Raw genomic sequence first — 27898 nt, 5'->3', positions numbered from 1 at the left:
CACTGCCCACAAATCCCCACCATACTATCCCTCCCCCACCCCAGCCTCCCCCTTTCCCCCACCCAGTCGCTACTCCCATCACGCTCTGGTGCTGCTGCTTGCAGTGTGGTTTCAGTTGCCTAAGACTGCAGTCGTGTGTGTGTGTGTGTGTGTGTGTGTGTGTGTGTGTGTGTGTGTGTGCGCATACATATGTGTGTCTATTGTTGACAAAGGCCATAGGCCAAAAGCTTTAACTGTGAAAATCTTTTTCTTGTGTCTGTCTGCAACTCAGCATCTCCGCTATATGGTGAGTAGCAACTTTCCTTTTCAGAATATTGTTGTAAAGCAAGTTGGGTATTTCCAGATGGAAAGACAGTGAATTCTGTACTGGTATATGGGTAATGCAGGAGTAGGTTTAATAATGAATAAAAAAACAGGAGTGCGGGTAAGCTACTACCAACAACATAGTGAACGCATTATTGTGGCCAAGATGGACACGAAGCCCATGCCTACTACAGTAGTACAAGTTTATATGCCAACTAGTTCTGCAGTTGATGAAGAAATTGATGAAATGTATGATGAGATAAAAGAAATTATTCAGGTAGTGAAGGGAGACGAAAATTTAATAGTCATGGGTGACCGGAATTCGAGAGTAGGAAAAGCGAGAGAAAGAAACATAGTGGGTGAATATGGATTGGGGGAGAGAAATGAAAGAGGAAGCCGTCTGGTAGAATTTTGCACAGAGCATAACTTAATCATAGCTAACACTTGGTTCAAGAATCGTGAAAGAAGGTTGTATACATGGAAGAACCCTGGAGATATTGGAAGGTTTCAGATAGATTATACACTCCTGGAAATTGAAATAAGAACACCGTGAATTCATTGTCCCAGGAAGGGGAAACTTTATTGACACATTCCTGGGGTCAGATACATCACATGATCACACTGACAGAACCACAGGCACATAGACACAGGCAACAGAGCATGCACAATGTCGGCACTAGTACAGTGTATATCCACCTTTCGCAGCAATGCAGGCTGCTATTCTCCCATGGAGACGATCGTAGAGATGCTGGATGTAGTCCTGTGGAACGGCTTGCCATGCCATTTCCACCTGCCGCCTCAGTTGGACCAGCATTCGTGCTGGACGTGCAGACCGCGTGAGACGACGCTTCATCCAGTCCCAAACATGCTCAATGGGGGACAGATCCGGAGATCTTGCTGGCCAGGGTAGTTGACTTACACCTTCTAGAGCACGTTGGGTGGCACGGGATACATGCGGACGTGCATTGTCCTGTTGGAACAGCAAGTTCCCTTGCCAGTCTAGGAATGGTAGAACGATGGGTTCGATGACGGTTTGGATGTACCGTGCACTATTCAGTGTCCCCTCGATGATCACCAGTGGTGTACGGCCAGTGTAGGAGATCGCTCCCCACACCATGATGCCGGCTGTTGGCCCTGTGTGCCTCGGTCGTATGCAGTCCTGATTGTGGCGCTCACCTGCACGGCGCCAAACACGCATACGACCATCATTGGCACCAAGGCAGAAGCGACTCTCATCGCTGAAGACGACACGTCTCCATTCGTCCCTTCATTCACGCCTGTCGCGACACCACTGGAGGCGGGCTGCACGATGTTGGGGCGTGAGCGGAAGACGGCCTAACAGTGTGCGGGACCGTAGCCCAGCTTCATGGAGACGGTTGCGAATGGTCCTCGCCGATACCCCAGGAGCAACAGTGTCCCTAATTTGCTGGGAAGTGGCGGTGCGGTCCCCTACGGCACTGCGTAGGATCCTACGGTCTTGGCGTGCATCCGTGCGTCGCTGCGGTCCGGTCCCAGGTCAACGGGCACGTGCACCTTCCGCCGACCACTGGCGACAACATCGATGTACTGTGGAGACCTCACGCCCCACGTGTTGAGCAATTCGGCGGTACGTCCACCCGGCCTCCCGCATGCCCACTATACGCCCTCGCTCAAAGTCCGTCAACTGCACATACGGTTCACGTCCACGCTGTCGCGGCATGCTACCAGTGTTAAAGACTGCGATGGAGCTCCGTATGCCACGGCAAACTGGCTGACACTGACGGCGGCGGTGCACAAATGCTGCGCAGCTAGCGCCATTCGACGGCCAACACCGCGGTTCCTGGTGTGTCCGCTGTGCCGTGTGTGTGATCATTGCTTGTACAGCCCTCTCGCAGTGTCCGGAGCAAGTATGGTGGGTCTGACACACCGGTGTCAATGTGTTCTTTTTTCATTTCCAGGAGTGTATAATGGTAAGACAGAGATTTAGGAACCAGGTTTTAAATCGTAAGACATTTCCAGGGGCAGATGTGGACTCTGACCACAATCTATTGGTTATGAACTGTAGATTAAAACTGAAGAAACTGCAAAAAGGTGGGAATTTAAGGAGATGGGACCTGGATAAATTGACTAAACCAGAGGTTGTACAGAGTTTCAGGGAGAGCATGTAGAAGAAGAATGGGTAGCTCAGAGGGGCGAAGTAGTGAAGGCAGCAGAGGATCAAGTTGGTAAAAAGACGAGGGCTAGTAGAAATCCTTGGGTAACAGAAGAAATATTGAATTTAATTGATGAAAGGAGAAAATATAAAAACGCAATAAATGAAGCAGGCAAAAGGGAATACAAACGTCTCAAAAATGAGATCAACAGGAAGTGCAAAATGGCTAAGCAGGGATGGCTAGAGGACAAATGTAAGGATGTAGAGGCTTATCTCACTAGGGGTAAGATAGATACTGCCTACAGGAAAATTAGAGAGACATTTGGAGAAAAGAGAGCCACTTGTATGAATATCAAGAGCTAAGATGGAAACCCAGTTCTAAGCAAAGAAGGGAAAGCAGAAAGGTGGAAGGAGTATATAGAGGGTCTATACAAGGGCAATGTACTTGAGGACAATATTATTGAAATGGAAGAGGATGTAGATGAAGATGAGATGGGAGATAGGATACTGTGTGAAGAGTTTGACAGAGCACTGAAAGACCCGAGTCGAAACAAGGCCCTGGGAGTAGACAACATTCCATTGGAACTACTGACGGCCTTGGGAGAGCCAGTCCTGACAAAACTCTACCATCTCGTGAGCAAGATGTATGAGACAGGCGAAATACCCTCAGACTTCAAGAAGAATGTAATAATTCCAATCCCAAAGAAAGCAGGTGTTGACAGATGTGACAATTACCGAACTATCAGTTTAATAAGTCACAGCTGAAAAATATTAACGCGAATTCTGTACAGACGAATGGAAAAGCTGGTAGAAGCCGACCTAGGGGAAGATCAGTTTGGATTCCGCAGAAATGTTGGAACACGTGAGGCAATACTGATCCTACGACTTATCTTAGAAAATAGATTAAGAAAAGGCAAACCTACATTTCTAGCATTTGTGGACTTAGAGAAAGCTCTCGACAATGTTGACTGGAATACTCTCTTTCAAATTCTTAAGGTGGCAGGGGTAAAATACAGGGAGCGAAAGGCTATTTACAATTTGTACAGAAACCAGATGGCAGTTATAAGAGTCGAGGGGCATGAAAGGGAAGCAGCGGTTGGGAAGGGAGTGAGACAGGGTTGTAGCCTGTCCCCGATGTTATTCAATCCTGTGTTGAACCTCAGTCAACACGATTTTTCATAGCTCTCCATTGCACCATTCTCAAATCTGTCTATACTAGGCATCAGTGCTGCATAGTGCTACTATCACAGGAAGCCTGTGTTGACCCAGTGCCACACTGTAACAGTTGTGTTGAGAGAAAGTTTGTAATTATTATGTTCAAGTTAGTAGGTGTAAAATGGCTAGTTCTTTGTGCCCAGTCCTTTCTGAGGAAGAGATTGTTAAGCTTTTAGAGGAATATCTATGTGCAGACAAATATAAGGATGATTTTGATGATGACAGTGATTCATTTTAAACAATTAAGGGTTTCAATAAATATCACACAATGAATGCTTTTGTATTGCAATGATTACATAAATATATTTCAGTGAAAGCACACTTTTTGTTTTAATGTATACTTTAATTGTTTGTCAGTGGCCTCATTATTTCCATAAAGAGACTTGCACAATCCTCTGTGGCACATATGCTACCCAGGTGGTGAAGATTTTAATAAGAGTGCACTGAGACACCCTGTTTCTGCATTATGGAGTGCAAATGATTAAGCGGCATACTGCCAATACTGTGATCAAACATTAATGTTTTTCCTACTCGTTGTCATTATCTTTTATTTTCACTCATTGTGAGCAAGCTGCAATTCATCACACCAAATACTTACATCACTAAAGTCATTCAGATTTCTGGCTGATATCACAAACTCCACATGGACCCAATGAGGGAGTGATGATCTCAGTGTTTCAGTGTTTAGCCCGTGACACGACTCCCCCCCCCCCCTCCCCCTTCTCCCACCTCCCTTGCTCCTCCCTTCCGTCAGTCTCAACCTTCACAGGTGTTGCATTGAGTTCCTGCAAACATTCAGCTATATGCACAGCTAGAAAATGTTATACATATTGCATAGCATACAGATGGTTCAGCAGAAATCACAGCATAAGCTGAAGGCTGCACCAACCTTCCAGTTGATTACTTTCCAATCCTCTTTCAAGACTTTCGGGTTTTGAGAAGTATTTCTGTTTTCTTTCATGTTCATTTTGGTCCCACGAGAGTTGTGGATCTAATCGGTCCACAACACGGAAACCTCATGCGGTGCAAGGCTAATTACTCAGGAAGGTCGATTGGTATCCCTGAGGCTCCATTCACAACACATCTTCCCATGTGCCATGCACCCCTCAGCATGGGTTGCAACCCACTTTGGGTTGGGTATTAAGGAGTTGGGAAAGGACAAGGAATGGATGTGGGATGACAAGTCGTTGTGGGACACGCTTAGTCTGGCCCATGGGCCAAGACCTTACCAACCATTGGTTCCTACAGCCGGCAAGCCCTCAGCTTCACGCGAACACACAAGCCTCTCCATCCGCACGGACTGTGCTACTTCGAGGTGGTGTCCTCTGGAGAGGATGGAAGCTTCACAATTTTACATAGCACCACAACTTTCTTGAGTTCTCTTTCATATTTTTTGCTGAGATGTGATGGTGGTAGTTGTATACTTCATGCATAAATCTTTTCACAGATGTTTGAATCTGTATTAACCTTCACTTGCTGTCATTTATGCATTCTCTATTGAACTGAGAGTGCAACAGCCTCTGCTTCCTCAGCATCTTCTGAATTTTGTCATTAAACCTTGGTGGATCTTTTCCATCCTTATCCACTGACTAGGTACATAACTTTTCAGACCACGATTTAGTGACCGAGCGAGGTGGAGCAGTGGGTAGACACTGGACTCGCATTCGGGAGGACGACGGTTCAATCCCGCATCTGGCCATCCTGATTTAGGTTTTCCGTGATTTCAGAACACATTTATGCCAGTTCCATATTTGTACATTGAATAGTTTCCCTCTTTGAGTGAGGTGAATGAAATGTAAGATTAAGTGTGTGTTCTGTGCTGGATGCAGCAGAGGACACACACTGAGACACTTATCAAGATGGAGGGGAGGTAGTGAGAAAGAACTCCCTCATCAGGGAATATGCTTCAAATATTTTATGCATACAAAACTGAAAACTTCCTCAGAGAATGTTCTTTTGGTCTGAGAATCTTCTCCGAAGAATGTTCTCTTTTTATTCATACAACTCATTGAGTGCTATTTCCATAGGTCTGTACCTGCCTCTTTGTTTTGTTGTTATATCTTTGTTTTTTAAATTCTGATTTTCTTCTTTTTTTTTGTAAAGGATTTTATGGCAAGGGATATATGTATTGTTCACATATTCTTCACTTTCTTTTCAAGCTACTTGTATTAATTGTATTATGTCAGATGGCCACCTGTTACGACTTCTGCAGTACTTGTTACGGCCGTTAGCAACATGTTATGACTTCTGTAGTACTTGTTAGCAGCAGACACAGTGGCTGCGCCAAAGACTGAGACGGTGTGGAGTTTTACAATTATTTATTGAGCTTTCTTTACAATTTCTCCCTCGTCGTCGCTGCCCAGCCCTGCGGATCCTTCCGCCTGGCTGCTGCTGTGTAGATTCTCCGGCATCTGGCGGCGAACGGATGACTCCTGCGAGCTGGAACAGACTTCCGGAATTGTCACCTACGAAGATTGAACATTCGGACATAGACCACGTCCGTCCTCAGATCCGAACTGCTTCCTAACGGCTTCTGTCCGTTGCTGCCTGTGCTCCTCTATTTATACCCGGCAGGATGACGTTTTTTACCCTTGGTGGCAGCTTCTTGTTATTACTCCTACAGTATATTGCAGAGTAACTTAACGTGCTGGCCTCACTTCCCTTACTCAGCACTCTCCAGGCTTCGCTCGGCGCTCGGTCTGCGTGCGTCCTTGCGTCAGCCGGTTGGTAGACTGCAACTGTCAGAAAGGCTATCTGTGCCGCTCCTACTTCACAATGCCACGACCGCCAGCTGCCTCTGTTTTGGCATTCTCCACTGCGTGAAGCAATGCTTACGACCGCAACACTGCCTCCTCCTAAAAATTAAATTCGTCCCGGAATTTACCCTATACGTTAACTCTAGTTCTATCATATATTCTACTTCTTCCCTATATACATCCAGGTTGCCCTGACTTATGCCCTAGTGGTAATCCATCCTACAGGAATCTCATGGAGCGGTCTTGCATTAACATGCTGAATCCTCCATTTTAATAAGACATATACTCCACCGATAAATACAATCAACACGGTAATAGTACTGGTTGAAATACCAATGGTCACTATGCTAAGTTTCCGCCTGGTATCGTACTCCTCCACATGCCTTAATAATTGTTGCATTGAAATTTGACCTTTCTCCGAATCTACTAGTTTATCTATCGTTTGCAATAGTGTAGCATCTAAGGTGTTGTTCATATACGTCAAATTTTCTCCTGGAGCGATGCTAAATGACTCATCTGGCCAGTACAATGTCAGATGAGTATCTGTAACCTTGGTGACTCCCGTGACTGTCGCTGGTAAGCTGAAACGATCCCCTATTATTTCACAATTTGTCCCATTGATTAGCAAACCACTGTCCCCTAACTCCATCTGCGTGGTTGCTGTCCAATTCCCATTGTCATAACACTTGGCTGATATCCTATCCGTAGCGAATACAGAATACAACCAATGCCTCCCAACTTGCTGAAAATGTGGCGTAGGCTTCACTATTATTCTCCGACACACCGAAGCTTCTGCTTCTGCCCTGAATAACTGGATCTCAAACGACCCCTTGCCTGTGAAAACAATCCGTGATGGACAAATGGAAACTGACTTCGTTAGACATCTACTCAACTCTAAACTCGACATAGTAGCATGAGTACCCCCTCGTTAGAAATTAGTAAAACCTCCTGTGTCCTGAACTGTACGCCCTTTCCCATGTGCTCCCATCTGACTGGATAAGGATGCACTGTGTAACAGTGATACTGTCTCCCCACACTAGTTACTGGAAATCTAATCTCTATATACATCTTAACTAGATCCATTGTTACCTTAATCCTAGACATATGATAAAAAAGTGACATACTCGCTTCAATTATTGACACTACGTGCTCTACCCCCTCTGGAAACTCTCCCTCGGCCTGCTTCAGACTCCGTCTGGATTTTTCAGGTGACATCAACGTCACACTCACCTGCCCGTGCAATGCGTGATGTACTGACTCTTGCAATCCATCGATCCTCACTCGTGCATCACCAATGCTGTTAAACAGTTCCCGCAGCAATTTAGCCATTTCCAGCTTCCTTTCCACTATATCCAATCACGTTTGTACCTGTTCCAGATCCGTATTCAATAATTTCCGTGTTTGTTCTATATATGCTCGTAATCCTGTAGCCATCCCACGCACCACGCGTGTCACATTCAACAACTCTGTACCTAATCCCCGTATCTCTGTTGTGTGTATATCCACTAACTTCCCTATGCTTTCCTCCCTGTCGCGAATAACTGTTAAAGAATTGTTCAAACCCTCAATATCGTCTCTATCCGCTGTTCCAAAAATTGTTTTCATCAACTTCCCACCTGCATTCAACCAACCCCTCTTTAGTATCTTTCTCCTCCTTGGAATCATGCTCACGACTTGGCGCAGTTGTTCCCTTATTTCCTTACATGACCTATCCAAAGCCTTGTACTCTTCTTGCATGTCTCGTAATATTCCGTTCTTAGATGCAACCGTTTCCACACCCGATACCACCTCCTGTAGATGCCGCATCTCATTCCTGACCTGCAGGATGTTGAGTATCAGCTGAAGCGTCCACTCGTGACTCGTGAGGACCACATCCGGTTGTTTCTCGAACAACACCCCACTTCGCAACGGCATATCCTCTACCTGGCCAGCTTGTGTCAGCTGCCAGAGGACTACGCCCCATACTATCCACTTGTACCCCATCCTGCTTCACCTACAGAATGGAGAGGGAAGGAAAAAACTCCCATGACTACTCCTTGATACCAATAAAGTAACCCTAGCCCGTACACAAAAATAGTACACACATGATAATTACTGCTAGCTACACATGCCTCGAATGCAACTTATACTTAATACCCGGTTTACTGTCTGCTTCTGGCGCTTCTTTTTGCTTTCTGCCAGAAGGAGAAGTACATATACAAGGATCTACTACCCCCTGGAACGGCTTAACTCTACTAACGTGAACCACCATTGTCTTGGTAGGCAATTGTAATTTTACATTGACAGGTGATGTCATTTCCACTGCCTGGTACGGTCCCTGGAACTTGTTTGTGAACTTCTTGGTTCTCCCTTTTGGAACATACGGATTAGCTAGTAGCACCCATTGGCCTACTCTGTACTGTGGCAACTTCCTCGTTGTACCTCCCATCTGTTCTTGTCGTTCCAACGCTTTCGTGTTAGCTCATCTAACTCTCTGCCATACTTCCTTAATGGTTTTCGCAAATTGCCTTACCTGCTCGCCCTCCGCTCCCAGTCTTGGACGAAGCATGTCAAAAGGTGATGGCATCTTCCACCCATACGCCACTTCATACGGCGACAATCGTGTCGACGTATGTACCTTTCTATTATATGCACTGGTTGCAAATTGCAAGTACACATCCCAGTCGGTGTGTTGACTATTTACATAGTGACATATTGAGTCTTAGTGATCGTGCGATGCACACTCTCCGTTCGTCCGTTTGCTTGCTGATGGAATGGACTAGTCCGTAATTTCTTTACCTTCAGAAACTTACACAGTTGCTTCATCAGATCAGACGTGAAATTAGTACCTTGATCCGAGATTAAGGACTGAGGTATCCCATACCTGAGTAACCAATTATTAACTAAAGCTTGTACCACCGTACTTGCCTTCTGATCTGGTAATGCGACCATGACTAAATACCTAGAAAAGTGGTCAATCACTGTTAACACATACTTATTCCCTGCTGCACTCCTATTTAATGGACCTAATACATTAATTCCGATTTGTTGGAAAGGTATGTCTGCCTCTGGTAATCTTTGAAGCTGAATCTTTTGATGGCTCAAGTCCACACACTGTGCGCATGGCATACAATTCCTGACGTACTCGTCCACGTCGTGACATCGTATCCGCCACCAAAACTTCTCCGCTATCTGCCTATCCGTAGCTCTTCTCCTGCCATGTCCTGAAAGAAAATGGTCATGCGCCTGTTGTAAAACTTCAGATCTTAACGCTGCTGGTACGATGACGCACGGGCCGCATTTCGTCGACCTGCAAAGTAACCCTTCCTGTACTAGGAACTGCGGTTGCTTTCTGAACAATTGGCAATCACTATCCACGGCTTGTGCCCTTTTCCACTCATCTTCAGTCACCCCTGTTACTTGTAATACTGTCACTTTCCTGCTCAATGCGTCAGCATTGGCATGTTTCACACCTGGCTTGTGTATTACCTCATAATCGAACTCACTGATTTTCAGCACCCATCTCACTAGCCTACTCCCTGGGTCTTTCAGACCTAATAACCATTTCAGAGCTGAATGATCCATCACAACCTTAAACCTTCTACCATACAGATAACATCGAAAGTACGAAATCCCGTATATCTCCGCTAACAATTCCTTCTCCGTCGTGGAGTAATTTTGTTCCGCCTTGTTAAGTTGATGAGACGCGAACGCAATCGGATGTTCTTTGCCATCAATTTCTTGCCCAAGTACAATCCCAAGAGTGTGATTATGCGCATCACATTGTAGTATAAACTCCTTCGAAAAATCTGGAAACTTCAAAACTGGATCTGATGTCAGTATCCGTTTCAACTCTTGAAATGCTTTCTCACACTCTGACATCCACTGGAAGGTAACACCTTTTCTTAGCAACTTAGTAAGTGGCCTCGCTATTTCTGCGAACCTCTGTACGAATTTTCGATACCCCGTCCTGACTGATAACATGCCCGAGAGAATTTACTTGTGCTTGTGCAAAATGGCATTTGTCCAAATTTAATGTTAGCCATGCTGCCTCTAATCTTTTAAACACCTCCTCTAACTGTTCCACATGCTGCTCTATATCTCTTGAAAAAACTATAATGTCATCCAAATACACCATGCATTTTTTCAGTTTCAACCCACGAAGGACTCCATCCAACAACCTCTGAAATGTTGCTGGAGCGTTTTTTAGTCCAAACGGCATTCTTTTATACTCGAAGTGACCACAATGCCTCGTAAATGCTGTTTTTGGCCTGTCCTTTGGACATACTTCAATCCAGTGATAACCGCTTCGCAAATCCATAGTGGAGAAAAATTTACACTGCCCTAGGTTGTCTAATGTTTATGTGATATTCGGAATCGGATATACGTCCGTCACTGTCCGTTCATTCAAATGTCTGTAATCGCAACAAAAGCGAAATTTTTTCGACCCGTCCGGGGTCTTCTTTGGAACTAGGACCACACTACTAGATCAAAGACTATTACTGTGCTGGATTATCCCATCTCCCAGTTGTTGCTCTATTAATTGCTCTACTACTGATTGTAATTCATACAATGTAAACTTTCACGGCCGGTATTGACTTCACTTAAAACTTCCGGGCTGATAGGCCGTGGTCGAAGTATAAAACTGTCTCCTAACGTTTCGTCTCCGACTGCGGGAGACATCATCGGAGGTAAAGCGGCGAACTTTGTGAACCTGTTTATTTAAAAGGTGAGATTGAACATCTACGGTCAGCTTTCGTGAAGAATGGCTTTTCTAGCAAGGATATAGATCGAGCACTTCGCTCTAGGCAGAGAATCAGGAGTAACGACGAACAACAGTCATCCAGGGGCAAAGTATTTCTTCCGTTCATTAGCAAGGTCACAGATCGCATTGGGAAAGTTTTAGGCAAGTATGGGGTGGAAACTATTTTCAGACCTACTAGGAAAATAAAAGAATTCTTAAGGTCGGCAAAAGATGCACGGCACCCTTTGGCTACACCGGGGGTATATAAAATTCCTTGTAGTTGTGGACAAGTTTACATCGGTACCACAAAGAGAAGTGTGAACACCCGTCTTGTCGAACATAAGAGGAATTGCCGCCTAGGTCACACGGATAAATCGGCCGTAGCGGAACATGTTTACCAGGAAGGTGATCATGAAATAAAATTCAGCGAGACGAGCGTCATATCAAAAACCTCGCATTATTATGCACGCTTGTATAGAGAGGCTATCGAGATTGATAAACATCGTAATAATTTTAACAGGAAAGACGAAGGTGTTAAACTGGATAAAATTTGGATGTCAGCGTTGCACCGCAAGCGTGACGATCGATTACTTTCAATCGTGAATGTTGGCATTACCAGAGACAATCTCATAGCCGACGCCACGTGATCGACAGTGGCGCCCTCTGTACTGCCTATATAATCAACGCCTCCTCGAGTCCTCTTCGCAGTTCGCCGCTTTACCTCCGATGATGTCTCCCGCAGTCGGAGACGAAACGTTAGGAGACAGTTTTATACTTCGACCACGGCCTATCAGCCCGGAAGTTTTAAGTGAAGAAAACTGATTGTAATTGTTTCGGTAGTCTGTATGGCTTATGATACACTGGAGCGTGATTCCCTGTCAGAATATGATGCTGTGTTATTGGTGTAGCAGTTAACGTACCCTGTGCTTCAAACATGCTTTATACTTTAGTAATAATGCTTCTATACCCGAACGATGATTTCCTCTCAAATGATTTACCTTGTCATGAAGTGCAGACGTGCTGACGGTTTGCTTTACATCATAGTCTAGCCTCGAACTATCGATGTACTCTTCATCCATTAACTCTACTGTGGCCATTACTAATCCCTTCGGCAGATCGACATCATCCCGCCCGAAGTTATCTAAACTCACCGGAACCATAAACTGCCCATTTATGTACACAGATCAATTTCCCTGTACATGTTCGTACTTTGTCACACGAAATCACCTTTAATGCACTTGTACACAGTTTAGTTGGTATCACCTTAGCTATCTGTGCACCTTGCGACTCTGAAACATTTGCGACAGCTGTACCCATTGAGAACAAGTTCCCATCGAGTTCCAGCGTATGTTACAAAAGGTCAATTTTGGCGTGATGTTTAATCAGAAAGTCCAACCCAAGTATTGCTGAAAATCCCTGTCCCACAGTTGACAACACCTCCATTTGCTCCCGGAACCACACGTTCCCTATCTTAAACTTGAGCTGTGCTGTCCCTAGTGCATTTAATTTTTTGTCACCTACTGCACGCAATCTGTATCCCGGAGCTTCCAATCCTTTCTTGCCCACGAAGTCCACACTGACAACTGATACATGCGCTCCAGTATCCTCTAAAACTCTTTGCCACTTATCTTTTATCCATACCATCAAACTACAATCCGCCTCTTCGTGCACTCTCTGAGTACCTCTTTTTACTGGGGATGCCTCCCTACGGCAGGAACACTCCCTTTTTCGTTTAACAGTTTTTTACCTGCTGTATCATTAACCTGTTTCTTGGCTTTACACTGCCGTGCCTTATGCCCTATTTTCTGACAATTGAAACACTGCGGTTCCCGACATTGTCCCTTAAAATGACCTTGCTTCCCACAACAGTAACACTCTTCGGAAGACGAAAAATTTTTTTTGTCATTGGGACTTCTAGTGGTGCTATCCACTTCCTGCAAATGTGTAGCTATGCGCAATGCTGCTGCTAAATCACTTGGCTTTTCCATCCGTATCCGGCATGAAGAATCCGGTGTGAGACCCCTCGCAAAAATGCATCTAAAGCTCAATTATCTGCTTCCTTCAATAGAACTTCATTTGCACTCGCATCTTGCGTTAACTCACACGTGTGTGCACTTGTTCTCCTAATTCTGTCTGAAAATTCTTCTACCGTTTCACCCATTTTTTGCATCCTCCCCAATTTTTCTCTAAAAAATCTGGCACTGTTTTGTTTCCTAAACCTTTGTAATGATCCCTCAGCCAACTCTGTGAATGTAGTAGCATCCTTTAACCCTTCTTGGTATGCCACATAAGTCTTTGCGTCACCTACTAACCGTAACCTCGCCATTTGCAAACACATTTCATCTCACCAGCCACACAGTCTAGCCGTACTACATACATCACCAATGAAAACATTCACATCCTCTGATGTTTTACCAGAGAAGGAAGGTATCAAATTAGCCGCTGAACAATCTGCCACATTGGAAAAGACAGTACTCTTACATTCTACACTATCGCTTCCCGAGCCTGATTGAGTATTTTACAACAATTGTTGCTCCAACCCCTGCATGTGCTGTTTTTGCAACTTATTTTCTTCAATCAGTTTCTTAACTTGCTTTGTCAATGCGACTACGGCGTCACTTGTCCCTGTTGCACGTGTCTCTGACATTTTCCGTGTGGTATACCTCACCTCACAAAAATAAAATTGTATTGCCCAGAAGCAAGTTAATTCCTAGCATGTCTAATGGCAAGCCATCTAGACTTACCACATTGCCCCGTTACATGACCATAGAAGCCACACACACATCACAAGTGCTTGGTACAAATTTATTGCAAGGAGCGACGTGACCTGTTAATCCACACACTACCCATTTAAATGGTACTAAGTTAACGTGACTATCATTCCCACGAAACTGCGATAAGTCTACAGGGCTGCTAGGCCTTTCAAATGACACTCTCACATCCCTTAAGGTTACCCTCGACATGTCTAGCTACACAGAAAACATAGAGAGAAGGCAGTTGCTGGACTCACCCTATTCAGTGTTTCTCGGTTGCTCCACACGATGCTAGTCAAAGTTGTGGCGTGGGTGTGCCTGACACCACTTGTTATGTCAGATGGCCATCTGCAGTACTTGTTATGGCCGTTTGCTGCATGTTAAGACTTCTGCAGTACTTGTTAGCAGCAGACACATTGACTGCGCCAAAGACTGAGACGGCGTGGAGTTTTACAATTATTTATTGAGCTTTCTTTACAATTTCTCCCTCGTCGCTGCTGCCCAGCCCTGCAGATCCTTCCGCCTGGCTGCTGCTGTGTAGATTCTCCGACAACGTGCGCCACCAGTGCTCCGCTGACGTCAGGAGGCCCTGTGGTTGAGATGAACTCATTGCCGCTCGGCAGCCCAGTATGGCACCCCCATGGAGCCGTGTCGCTGCGAGGTCTGCTACTGCCGCCTGCTGCACCGGTGTCTGGGAAGCCGTCAGTTGCGATGTCCGCGAGCTCCCATCATGGACGGACCACACGCCATGGGGCCGGGTCGCCGTGGAGTCCAGGCGTCAGTCCCCGGCGGCGCCTGTGCCCAAGACCGTGCTGCGGCTGGTCCTGTTGGAAGTTCTCACTCTAGTTTCTCAGCCATGGTGCCGACCGGACTCAGGCCGACCCCTAGAGCTGAAGTAGACATCTGGTGGCGAATGGATGACTCCTGTGAGCTGGAACAGACTTCCGGAATTGTCATCGACGAAGATTGAACATTCGGACACGGACCACGTCCGTCCTCAGATCTGAACTGCTTCCTAATGGCTTCTGTCCATTGTTGCCTGCGCTCCACTATTTATATCCAGCAGGAGGACGTTTTTTTACCCTCGGTGGCAGCTTCTTGTTATTACTCCTGCAGTATATTGCAGCGTAACTTAGCGTACTGGCCTCACTTCCCTTACTCAGCACTCTCCAGGCTTTGCTCGGCGCTCGGTCTGCGTGCGCCCTTGCGTCAGCCGGTTGGTAGACTGCAACTGTCAGCAAGGCTATTTGTGCCGCGCCTACTTCGCAATGCCACGATCGCCGGCTGCCTCTGTTTTGCCATTCTCCACTGCGTGAAGCAACGCTTACTACATGTGGCCGAAACTTATTACTGCAAACCAAGAACAGGAAAGCATCAGAAATACCCAAGTGTTGGCCATCAATGTTCTCTCTGTGACACATCTACCTCGAACATTCAGACTAGAAATTTCTGTGTGTAAAATGAAACATAAAATCATTCCAGTTTAGGTTGCTTTCCCTATACTGCTCATGGTTGGGCAGTGCAGCTTTCATTTAATCGGTGTGAGAAAAACTAGGAACAGTTATATAGTAACTACACAATACGCTAACCACTAGTTATTCAAATGTGTTTGACTGTGCAGGTACTTATTGTGGTTAAATCAAACAATGGAAAATCCAAGGCGGAATGCAAAAATATTATGAAATTGAGATGTTGAATGTAAAAGTTAGGAAGGAAACGGCTATATGTTCTATGGAATGATGTTGCCAGCCCTTAATTTGGGGTATGACAGAACTGCAAGGCGGTAGTTCAGCAGCTAGTTTTAAGCACCTCCTCTATATGGTAAACATTGTGGTTAGGAAGAGACATGAAATTTGGCTTAAATTGCTGTATTGCTATACATTGTTGATACCCATTTTATTATTGCTAGTGTAGATAGTGAGTGTTTCACAAAATGCATTACACTGTGCAGTCTGTGATAATGATATTTATTCTGCTCTCGGTTTCATTCTTAAATCATCTTCAACAGCAGAAAACTTATCACAGATTTCACATGTCACAAATGGTTTGGCATGTGTTAATTCTGAAAATGATGATTGCCAATATAAATGGAAAATCGTAGCAAGAATATAATATGAAGGCTCACTCACAAAAGGATAACATGCATAGCATGCATTAAGTTTTCTGCAATTGAAGATGTTTTAAGACTGAAACTGCTAGCAGAATAAATATCATTATCACAGACAGCACAGTGTAATGCATTTTGTAAAATTCTCACATGCTGTTGACCAGTGCCCAAACAAGATGTTTAGATCATGAGTAGTTAGGGCAAAAAAATTGCTAGAAAATGTACCATCCTCTTGTTCTCTCACTAGATACTTAAAACTAGCTGTTGAAATACCATCTTGCAGTTCTATCACATCCCAAATCAAGGACTGGAAACATCATTCCATAAAACATATACTCGTTTCATTCCTAACTTTTACATTCAACTTCCTAACTTCTACACTCAAGATCTCGATTGCCATTGAATTCTAGTCAAAATTTATTTCCTTTGCTTCATTGTGTATAAATTATACCATATCCATGTGAACAAAGTTTCCCTTTACTCTCTTACCTTTATTAACAGTGTCTTTCTGTGGTCTCCCACATTGTTCCCTACTCTCCTCGGAGTATGGGACATCATCATCATCATCATCATCATCATCTGTGGTCTGAAAATATGTCTGTTAGTCTTTGTACCTATTCATTAATTACGTCAAACAATTGATAAAATTTATCCCATTTAGTACTTTTTGCCAAATGTTTTGACTTCATTGTACTATTCAGTTGTTATTTTTTTTTTCAAATATTTTAATGAAATACATTGAATTTAACCTGTTCATTGTTTTTCTTGTTCCTAAGCTGCCTGAATATGTAATTTATATATGTTTCCATTATTTTCAGAAAATTTGTTAGCAAGGTCATATTTTGATCCCAGGGAGGCGTATCCTGATGGCAGCAGCAAAGAGAAGCGTCGTGCGGCAATAGCACAAGCCCTGTCAGGCGAGGTGTCTGTCGTGCCGTCGTCACGTCTGCTCGCTTTGCTTGGTCAGTCACTGAAATGGCAGCAGCATCAAGGCTTATTGCCGCCAGGTGGGTTGAGTGAATTCTGTTATATTTCATACAGCTGTGATTACAAATATATTTAAAAAAATGTGCTGTAGTTTTAATTATTTTGTTCACAAAGATGATGTAAATATGTTGAGTCTTAATTACTGGTGTATTAAAAAATATAAAAGTTTAAAAAAAGAAGGGAAAAGAGGAAATGTGTAGTCATGATGTTCATAGTTCGTGGTTTTATTAATTTTAACTGTACATTTCCTATGGATATGGGAGATGGTGAGCTCACACTTGAGGCCATCTGGTTTGTTTTTAATTTTAGTGCCATTTTTTTTTAGTCAGGAATGCTCATTTTCAGATAACGATTCATGACTTTTGAATCCTTTCTGCTTGCTACATCCAAGCTGCAGCTTATGCATAATTACTGAGTTGTGAAAAGATTAATTATGTGTATGTGTGTAACGTTGGAGGGAGAGATGGTGGGTGGCAGGTAATTGGGTGTGACAGAAATTATACATATTGTCAAGTAAGTCCGTACTTTCACATTTTGTGCTGAAGTTATTTGAGTGCTGAGGTAGTGAACTATGCTGATGATTCACCATTTATTGTCTGGGGCCATCCAGAGTAGTTAGTATTCCAAAACAACAAAGAGAACTTTGAACTGATCACAGGGTATTTATTCGTGAATAAACTTACACTGAATGAGGACAATTTGTGATGAAATTCTTGTTAGTTTGTAACCAGTCTCAAGTGGACATAAATATTGAATCACTGTCTACACCTGAAACATCTGATAAATATAAGTCTTTTGGTGTTTTGTTTGATGAACATCTTAACATGGAAAGAGCATATCAGCTACATCTGTAAAAAGATTAGCTGTGATATTTACTTACTAAAACTCTCACTTTAATATAGTAAGCTCTCTTGCCCTTAAACTAATATTCTGTGCAAACTTCCAGCTTGCTGGAATAACTACAGGACACCGACTTGTGTTAATAAATACAATGGAAAAATTACCAAATTTGCAAATTTCTCTTTTATTTACTTCAAATGAACAGTTTCGGAGCATACAATCTTGACATGGTTCTTATATTTTGGAAAATACCATTTCGACTATCTGGATTATTTGAAAATGGGCCCCAGCCCGAAACTAGTTATCAAGTAAATAAAAGTTAAATTTCCATTGTATTAATATTCTGTGGACTAATTCACTTGCATTTCCAATATGGGATTGAAATTTGGAGTGGGAGCACCCACAGTCTACATGGGTGGGATATTCAGGCTTCAGAAGAGACCAGTTAGGAAACTGCTACTATAAACAGACACCAGTCCTACAGGGATTACTTCATCAAATATAATTTACTAACTAACAAACTAACTAACTTTTTATTCTTTGTACGTCCCCAAGGTAATTCAGTTTGTAAAAGAGAATGATGAAATAAGCATAATGAAAAGTGACATTCACAATTACAATACATGAACCAGAATTATCACAATATTCCCAGCAATGAAAGAGTTACATATCACATTTTGCTTGCTTCTATAATAGGTTACCAAATAATATAAGCAATTCTGTAGATGTCTTTTTAAGGGCCAGTTGAAAAAATTGTTAATTAAAATGTGTTTATGTTTATTCAGAGATTTCTTAACTCCATTATCCATAGAACTGCTTTACTGTATTGCAGTGTATTAGTTTTAGTAAATGTTTTATATAATATTTCAGCAATGTAGGGAAAAGGTAGGTTGCTACATAATGTAAAGATGACATTGGAGTTGCAGAGAGGTGCAATTAAAAGACACTTACACGCAATCTTTTGGCCACTGCCTTTGTCAGAAAAAGAAAGAGAAAAACACACACACACACACTTATTTGTTCAATGAAGCATGCCCCACGCACACATGACTGCCATCTCTTTCAGCTCGGACTAGAATGCACCTATCACATGGAATGGAAGCAGAAGTCTTGAGGGGTCGGGGAAGGGAAATTGATAGCCATATATGGGTGGTGGGAGGAAACAAGTGGTGGGAGAGAACAGCACCGATGTCTGGTAGAGCATGCAGGGTCTAGACTGCCAACAGATGCAGTGTCGGGAGCTGTTGGGGCAAGGAGATGGGGAGAGGAAGAGGGGGGAGATAGAGTGAAAAAGGGGAGGAGTGGGGAAGATGGGCAGTTGCACTGGCAGAGGACGGCACGCAAAGAAGGAGGAAGATAAGAATCAGGAGGAGTTAACAGGACAGAGGGGATACAAACTGTTGGGTGGAGGGTTTGGGGACAGTATGTAAGTGTAAGATGATGCTGGAATAATTTTGGGAGTGGGGAATGTGTTGTAAGAATAATTCCCATCTGCACAGTTCAGAAAAGCTGGTGGTGGGAGGGAGCATCCAGATGGCAGGAGTAGTGAAGCAGCCATTGAAATCAAGCATGTTATGTTCTGCTGCATGTTGTGCCACAGGATGGCCTATTTTGCTCATGGCTACAGTTTGGTAGTGGCTATTTCCTGGTAGATAGCTGGTTGGTAGTTATACCAATATAAAAAGGTGTAAAATGATTGCAGCATCTACATCTACATCCATACTCCGCAAGCCACCTGATGGTGTGTGGCGGGGGATACTTTGAGTACCTCTATCGGTTCTCCCTTCTATTCCAGTCTCATATTGTTTGTGAAAAGAAAGATTGTCAGTCTGCCTCTGTGTGGGCTCTAATCTCTCTGATTTTGCCTCATGGTCTCTTCGCGAGATATACGTAGGAGGGAGCAATATACTGCTAGGCTTCTCGGTGAAGGTATGTTCTCGAAACTTCACCAAAAGCCCGTACCGAGCTACTGAGCGTCTCTCCTGCAGAGTCTTCCACTGGAGTTTATCTATCATCTCCGTAACACTTTCGCGATTACTAAATGATCCTGTAACGAAGCGCACTGCTCTCCGTTGGATCTTCTTTATCTCTTCTATCAACCCTATCTGGTACGGATCCCACACTGGTGAGCAATATTCAAGCAATGGGCCAACAAGTGTACTGTAAGCTACTTCCTTTGTTTTCGGATTGCATTTCCTTAGGATTCTTCCAATGAAACTCAGTCTGGCATCTGCTTTACCAACGATCGATAATTTATGGAATTAACTGTTTCCAGTTGCTGACCTGCTATATTGTAGCTAAATGATAAAGGATCTTTCTTTCTATGTATTCACAGAACATTACACTTGACTACATTGAGACTCAATTGCCATTCCCTGCACCATGCGCCAATTTGTTGCAGATCCTCCTGCATTTCAATACAATTTTCCATTGTTACAACCTCTCGATATACCACAGCATCGTCCGCAAAAAGCCTCAGTGAACTTCCGATGTATTCCACAAGGTCATTTACGTATATTGTGAATGTCAACAGTCCTACGACACTCCCCTGCGGCACACCTGAAATCACTCTTACTTCGGAAGACTTCTCTCCATTGAGAATGACATGCTGCGTTCTGTTATCTAGGAACTCTTCAATCCAATCACACAATTGGTCTGATAGTCCATATGCTCTTACTTTGTTCATTAAAAGACTGTGGGAAGCTGTATCGAACGCTTTGCTGAAGTCAAGAAACACGGCATCTACCTGGGAACCCGTGTCTGTGGCCCTCTGAGTCTCGTGGACGAATAGTGCAAGCTGGGTTTCACATGATCGTCTTTTTCAAAACCCATGCTGATTCCTACAAAGTAGATTTATAGTCTCCAGAAAAGTCATTATATTCGAACATAATACGTGCTCCAAAATTGTACAACTGATCAACGTTAGAGATGTAGGTCTATAGTTCTGCACAAATTGGTTCGACGTCCCTTCTTGAAAATGGGGATGACCTGTGCCCTTTTCCTGTCCTTTGGAACGCTACGCTCTTCAAGAGACCTACAGTAAACCGCTGCAAGAAGGGGGGCACGTTCCTTCGCGTACTCTGTGTAAAATCGAACTGGTATCCCATCAGGTCCAGCGGCCTTTTCTCTTTTGAGCAATTTTAATTGTTTCTGTATCCCTCTGTTGTCTATTTCGATATCTACCATTTGTCAGCTGTGCGACAATCAGAGCTGGTATAAGACATTACTACTTCAACAGGTGGCTCAGCCTCTGTGGCATAAGTACACCTGTGACAGGGCTGGAATAGGAAGTTCGTGGTGGCCGGATTGGGCAGACATAGCACCTGGGTCTTCCACGGAGATACGATCCTTGTGTATTCAGTATTCAGTATTCAGTTTATTCACCATTGACCACTTACAGCGGAATAGGTCTGAACATTAAATATACAATTAACAATAACTTTACAGTAAAGTTTTTACAATTTAATTCTTTTTCTTTTAGGAATATTCTTATATACTAATGTCAATGCTTATTTCAAAATATTCTGTTATCTTATAAAATGGGTGTTTGAGAAGCCAGTCATAAACCTTACGTTTGAAAATATTATTGGTCAGTGACCGAGCAGATGCTGGAAGTTTATTGAAGAGTTTTAAACTCATTATTTTGTGTGAGTTTGCAGTCTTTGTGAGTCTGTGTCTTGGTATGTCAAAGTCCAGTTTGCCTCTGGTGTTGTGGGGATGTATGTTCTCTCTGGTCTCGAACTCATTTAAGTTGCTTTTGACATAAAGCAGTGCTGTGTAGATGTATAGATTCACCACAGTTAATATCATGTGCTTGATACAGAGGGGACGGCAGTGTTCCTTGGGCTTAGCTTTGCTTATTATTCTGATTACTTTTTTTTGAATTTTCAGTATTTCACTGACAAAGCAAGAATGTCCCCATAACAATATGCCGTAGGAAATGTGTGACTGAAAGAGGCCAAAATATACCACCTTTAGATACTCATTAGTGACTACATCTGTCAGTCTCCAGATGAGATAACACACTCTTGCTATTCTCTTGCAGATATGGCTAATGTGTTCCTCCCAGTTTAATTTTGAGTCAATGTGGAATCCCAACAATTTTATTGATTTGCTTTCAACAGCTGTAGTTAAACCCAGAATTAGTTCTTGTGTTTTATCAGGATTACACAGGAGTTCATTAGAAGAAAACCAATCCATTACTAGTTCTAGTTTTTCCTGTGTTGCCTGATGCAGTTCTGTTGTGTCATGGTGTGTATTGAGCAACGTTGTATCATCAGCATAACACACAACTGAATTTGCTCCTACGTGGTAAGGTAAGTCGTTAATTGCAATGATAAATAGAAAAGGACCTAGGACCGAGCCCTGAGGCACTCCAGTCCGAACTTCCTTCAGTGAGGAGCATCTATTTTTAATTGATACATATTGTCTCCTGTTACTTAAGTATGATTCGATTACATCCAAAGATGGTTTGTGTATGCCATAAAATTCCAGTTTTGCAAGTAGGGTGTTAGATGGTATGCAGTCGAAGGCTTTGCTAAGATCGCACAGTACGACTGATACTAGATCCTTATTTTCGAATGCAGTTAACACCTGGTTAACAACTTCAGTGACAGCAGTAGTGGTGTTTTTACCATGCTGATATGCAAACTGTCTGTTGGAGAGGAGATCATGCTTATCAAAATAGTTATTTAGTTGACTGTACATTACATATTCAAAAACTTTAGAGAAAATTGGGACAATAGAAACTGGTCGATAGTTTTGGGGCAGATGCTTATCTCCCTTTTTAAAGACTGGTGCAAAGGGGTTGGGTTTGGGATAGGGGTGGGCTAGGATGTTGTGGAGATTTGATGGGCGACGGAGCACTGCTTTAAGAGGAGTGAGAAGAATCTTGGGTTGGATGTCCCTTATGCTAGGGCATGATGACAGGTAATCAAAACACAAAGCTCTGCAGCACCTGGAGGAGCATTCCAACACCAGTTCCGTAAGCTATCCAACCTGCTGACATCCTGCTACCAATCCAGGGACCACTATCCAACCCCTATCCTACCCACAATGTTTCTCCTCATTAACACTTCATTGCTCCCAAACACAGCCTAGCTGACATTTTCAACTTGCTTCGTCCCCCAAAACTCCCTACCATTGCTCCACCAGATACAGAGCCAAAACATTCCCATCACACTGTTGTTAACCTGTCCACAAAAACCATCAGCCCCACAGAAGTTTCATCCTTATACAAAGCCCTCACCTTTAGCACTACAGCCCCCCCCCCCCCCCCCCCATCCAACAAAAGCCAACCTGATCCCAATGATCCCAACATTGAACCCTGCCTCTCCCAGTTCATACCATCATCCAAGCATGATTCACTCCCACCTAACCACCCACTGGTTACCTTCTGGGAATTTCTTACCTCCAGCTTGGCCTAACCATCATTGCCCAGATTCCTTTCTCAGAACAACAACCTTTCAGCAGGAGAAAGGACAGCCATATACAACCTCAAAACAAATCCTGACATAATTATCCTACTTGCAGACAAAGGTTGCAGCACTGTTTTTATGAATCACAGTGACTACTGGCACAAAGCCTCTGGCAATTATCTGATTCCACCACCTATAAACTCTGCCAGCGTGACCCCATTCCAGAAGTCCAGCATAAACTCCAATCCCTGCTTAAAACCTTAGGCCCTTCCCAGAACCTCTCCCCTGAATCCATTTCCCTCCTCACCTCTATGACACCTTGCACACCTATCTTCTACATGCTCCCCAAAGTCCACAAACCCAACAATCCTGGGTGGTCCATTGTGCTGATTATTGTGTCCCCACTGAAAGGAGATTGGCCTTCATTGATCAACACCACCAACCAATTGTCCGTAATCTAGCCTCACATGTCACATACACCAGCCACTTCCTTCACTGACTCCATCATCTCTACCCCTTAAAATCCTGGATCCCTACTCATTGCTGTTGATTCCACCTCTCTATACACCAACATCCCTCATTCCCATGGTCTTACTGCTACTGAACACTAACTTTCCCAATGTTCTTCAGACTCCTAACCCACTGCCTCATCCCTCATACACCTTACTAACTCTATCCCAACTCACAACTGCTTTGAAGGGAAGGCATATGAACAAATCCATGGCACAGCCATGGGCACCCACATGACACCCTTCCAAGCCAACCTGTTTATGGGCCGTGTAGAGGAGACTTCCCTAGCCTTCCAAAATGCCAAACCCCTAGTCTGGCTCAGATATCATTGATGATATCGTCATGATCTGGACTCATGGCCAAGAAACCTTATCATCATTCTTTCATAACCTCTTCTCTCCCATCTGCATCAACTAGTCCTCCTCAACCCAGTATGCCACGTTCCTGGACATTGCCCTCCTCCTCTCTGATGGCCCCACCCACACTTCTGCCCACAATAAACCCACCAACCACCAACAGTACCTGCATTTTGACTTTGCCATCCCTTCCACATAAAAAAATTCCTTGCCGTACAGTGTGGCCTCCCAGGGATGGCATATCTACAGTGGCAAGAAATCCCTGCCCAGTATCACAATATGCTGAGGGTCCCACCAGGGCCTTCAACCCTCCACTCAAAAGTTTCCACCCCCTCTGTCCTATCACCTCTTCTCTATTCTTGTTTTCCACCCTGTTTGTGTGCCAATGCACCTGCCCATCTTTCCCCGCTCCTCTCTCGAGCGAGGTGGTGCAGTGGTTAGCACACTGGACTCGCATTCGGGAGGACGACGGTTCAATCCCATCTCCAGCCATCCTGATTTAGGTTTTCCGTGATTTCCCTAAATCGTTTCAGGCAAATACCGGGATGGTTCCTTTGAAAGGGCACGGCCGATTTCCTTCCCAATCCTTCCCTAACCCAAGCTTGCGCTCCGTCTCTAATGACCTCGTTGTCGACGGGACGTTAAACACTAACCACCGCCACCACCCGCTCCTCTCCTTTTTTGCACCATCTCCCCCCCCCCCTCTCCATCCCCTCTCCTCTCCCCACCTCCTTGCCCCATGGCCTCCCGACACTGCACCTGTTAGCAGTCTAATTCTCCTTCTTTTATCAATATTTTGAAAGTGAAAAGTGTAAAACAAGGTGATTAACTGTTAACATTCAGCATCATCAGATAATAAATTCAAATTATAAAGTTTTGAGGGTGCAGTTTCTATCCATAACCCATCAGCCCTTTTTTCTTCTCCATATAGCAGTTCATGTAATACATCTCCTAGGCTGATTGTTGTGGGAAAAATATGTTGATTTGTAGTTGTTTTTGTTTATAAGTGCTTCATTTAATTGTAGTATATAAAATGTATGCTTTTTTTTTTTCCAGGAACAACAATTGATCTGTTCCGTGGTAAGGCCGCTATACGTGACCAGGAAGAAGAGAAATATCCTACACAACTATCAAAGCAGATAAAATTTGGACAAAAGTCACACGTAGAGTGTGCTCGATTTTCACCTGATGGTCAGTACCTTGTAACAGGATCTGTGGATGGTTTCATTGAGGTCTGGAATTTCACCACTGGAAAAATAAGAAAAGATCTTAAATACCAAGCACAGGTTAGTAAAACATTTCATGAAGTTTTATTTCTTTTTTTTCATGTGCTTAATCCACTTTAATTACAGTTCCTCAGAATGGTTTTTTGGATTTGCAGTGTCATCCACCCAGTGGTGGCTCACGAGTATACATTCTGGGTGTTCACAAATTTTTAGATTCAGAAAAATTTGAGTGTGTGAAATTAACAGCATCTGCTGTGTAACAGTTATGTTTATCAACAAATTTGTACAACTACAGCCACTGTCAATAATAATAAAAACATTAATAATAATAAGATGTGTAACTTAACTGACAAATGAAAGAATTGTTTTTGTGGAATTTTGTTATTTGTACATAATTAAGTACAGTTTAGGGCAATACTGAAATAATATGTAAGCTTTCACAACTCTCCATTTCGCATTTTTGTGTAAGTGGGAGTTTTCACACTTTCCCATTTTTTCAGACTAATGTACAAGATTCCTAAGAGATTATTAGTTCACGAATTTACTTCCAGCCTGAAAAATCAGATATTCTTACACTGCACCCACCCAAAATCTTGTGCTGACTGTACTCTTCCTTGTTAAATGTTTGTTGGTAGACAACCTTATTTGATTTCGTCACTCTCTCAATCAAAGGATCTGTTCTCAGAGGCCCTAGTTCCTTTGCAGCTAACTTTTCCTGGTAATTTACTTTTCTTTTCCCAGCAGAGTGTGCGCTGATATGCAACTTCCTGGCAGATTAAAGCTGTGTGCTGGACTGAGACTTAAACTCCAAATCCAAAAGAAAAGTGCTACTTGTGTAAAAGATTAAATTCAAATATTAATGTTTACCAACATGGTCACTTGACTAAAATACAAATAAGGCACTGAGACCCATAAGGACCTAAAGCACACGCTGTCAATCCCACATTTAAATGAATATCAAAGAAACCAGTGATACAAATGATTAATGGAAAATCTCATATAAAGATGTGAAACAAATACTAATGAAGAGATAGAGGGGCTGGCCAGTACTTACCTCAGCTCAGTACAGCCGATAGATACACAAAACAGAACAGAAAATTTACATTCCTAGCTTTCGGAACATTGTTCCTTCATGAGGGAGGAGAGAGGGGAAAAAAGAGAAGAAGGGAAAATGGATTCAGTTATTCACAACTCAGGTTATGAAGCAACGGGGAAAGGTAAACAGGGAAGGTAGTAAGGATGGAGGCATGGTCGTCAGAGGGAAGCCAAAGATATTCTACTGTAAGTACTGTGCCAGCTTCAAACGAAAGAGGATGCATACAGAAGTAAAGAGGTATATAGTATAAAGATAAACACAACTATGTAGGAAGAAAAGATGCGTGAATGGCTAAAGAGGAGAGGGAAAAAGGAGAAGACAGAAGAGTAAATGGGAGTGAGGTTGGTTAACGTAGGTTCAGTCCAGGGGGATGGTGGAATGAAAGGATGTGTTGGAGTGCAAGTTCCCATCTCCACAGTGCCGAGGGATTGGTGTTGGGTGGGAGAAGCCAAATGACACGTACAGTGTAGCAGATTCCTAGGTCCCTAGAACTATGCTGGAGGGCATGCTCTGCTACTGGGTATTGGACATCTCCTAGGCGAACAGTTCATCTGTGCCCATTCATGCACTCAGCCAGTTTAGTTGTCATCATACCGATGTAAAAGGCTGTGCAGTGCAGGCATGTCAGCTGATAAATGACATGTGTTGTTTCACATGTGGCCCTGCCTTGAATTGTGTATGTTTTATCAGTAGTGGGGCTGGAGTAGGTGGTTGTGGGGGGATGCATGGGGCAGGTTTTGCAGCGGGGTCGGTTACAGGGGTAGGAGCCGCTGGGTAGAGAAGGTGGTCTGGGAAAATTGTAGGGATTGACAAGGATGTTACGGAGGTTAGGTGGGCGACGAAAGGCAACTCTGGGTGGTGTGAGGAGAATATTGTCAAGGGATGATCTCATTTCAGGGCTTGACTTGAGAAAGTCATATCCCTGGCGGAGTAATTTGTTGATGTTTTCGAGGCCAGGATAATATTGGGTGACAAGGGGGATGCTTCTGTGTGATCTGGGTGTAGGAACATTGTTGTCGAATGGGGAGGAATGTATTGCTCGGGTGATCTGTTTGTGGACAAGGTCTGCAGGATAGTTGCGGGAGAGGAAAGCACTGGTCAGGTTATTTGTGTAATTGTTGAGGAATTCATCACTGGAGCAGATACGTTTGCCACGAATACCTAGGCTGTAGGGAAGGGAGCGTTTGATGTGGAATGGATGGCAGCTGTCAAATTGAATGTACTGTTGTTTGTTGGTGGGTTTGATGTGGACAGAGGTGTGGATGTGAGCTTCAACAAGATGAAGGTCAACATCCAGGATGGTGGCTTGGGTTTTGGAGAAGGACCAGGTGAAATTCAGATTCGAAAAGGAGTTGAGGTTATTGAGGAAATTAAGGAGTGTTTCTCCACCATGAGTCCAGACCACAAAGATGTCATCTATAAACCTATACCAAGCCAGGGGAAGCAGCTGTTGGGTCTTCAGGAAAGCCTCCTCCATG

General features: G+C 43.6%; 1 protein-coding gene across 1 annotated transcript in view; it reads left to right on the top strand.

Moving 5' to 3' along the window:
• LOC126195110 (WD40 repeat-containing protein SMU1) overlaps positions 1 to 27898 on the top strand; it is a 116320-nt gene that overhangs the window by 33674 nt on the left and 54748 nt on the right. Inside the window, exons 5-6 of the mRNA XM_049933580.1 lie at positions 16807 to 16995; positions 25155 to 25384. Of these exons, the coding sequence (XP_049789537.1) occupies positions 16807 to 16995; positions 25155 to 25384 (419 nt within the window). The remainder of the gene's footprint in view (positions 1 to 16806; positions 16996 to 25154; positions 25385 to 27898) is intronic.

Source organism: Schistocerca nitens, chromosome 7, assembly GCF_023898315.1.
Source record: "Schistocerca nitens isolate TAMUIC-IGC-003100 chromosome 7, iqSchNite1.1, whole genome shotgun sequence".
NCBI lineage: Eukaryota > Metazoa > Arthropoda > Insecta > Orthoptera > Acrididae > Schistocerca > Schistocerca nitens.
This window is presented reverse-complemented; position numbering and strand designations above follow the sequence as displayed.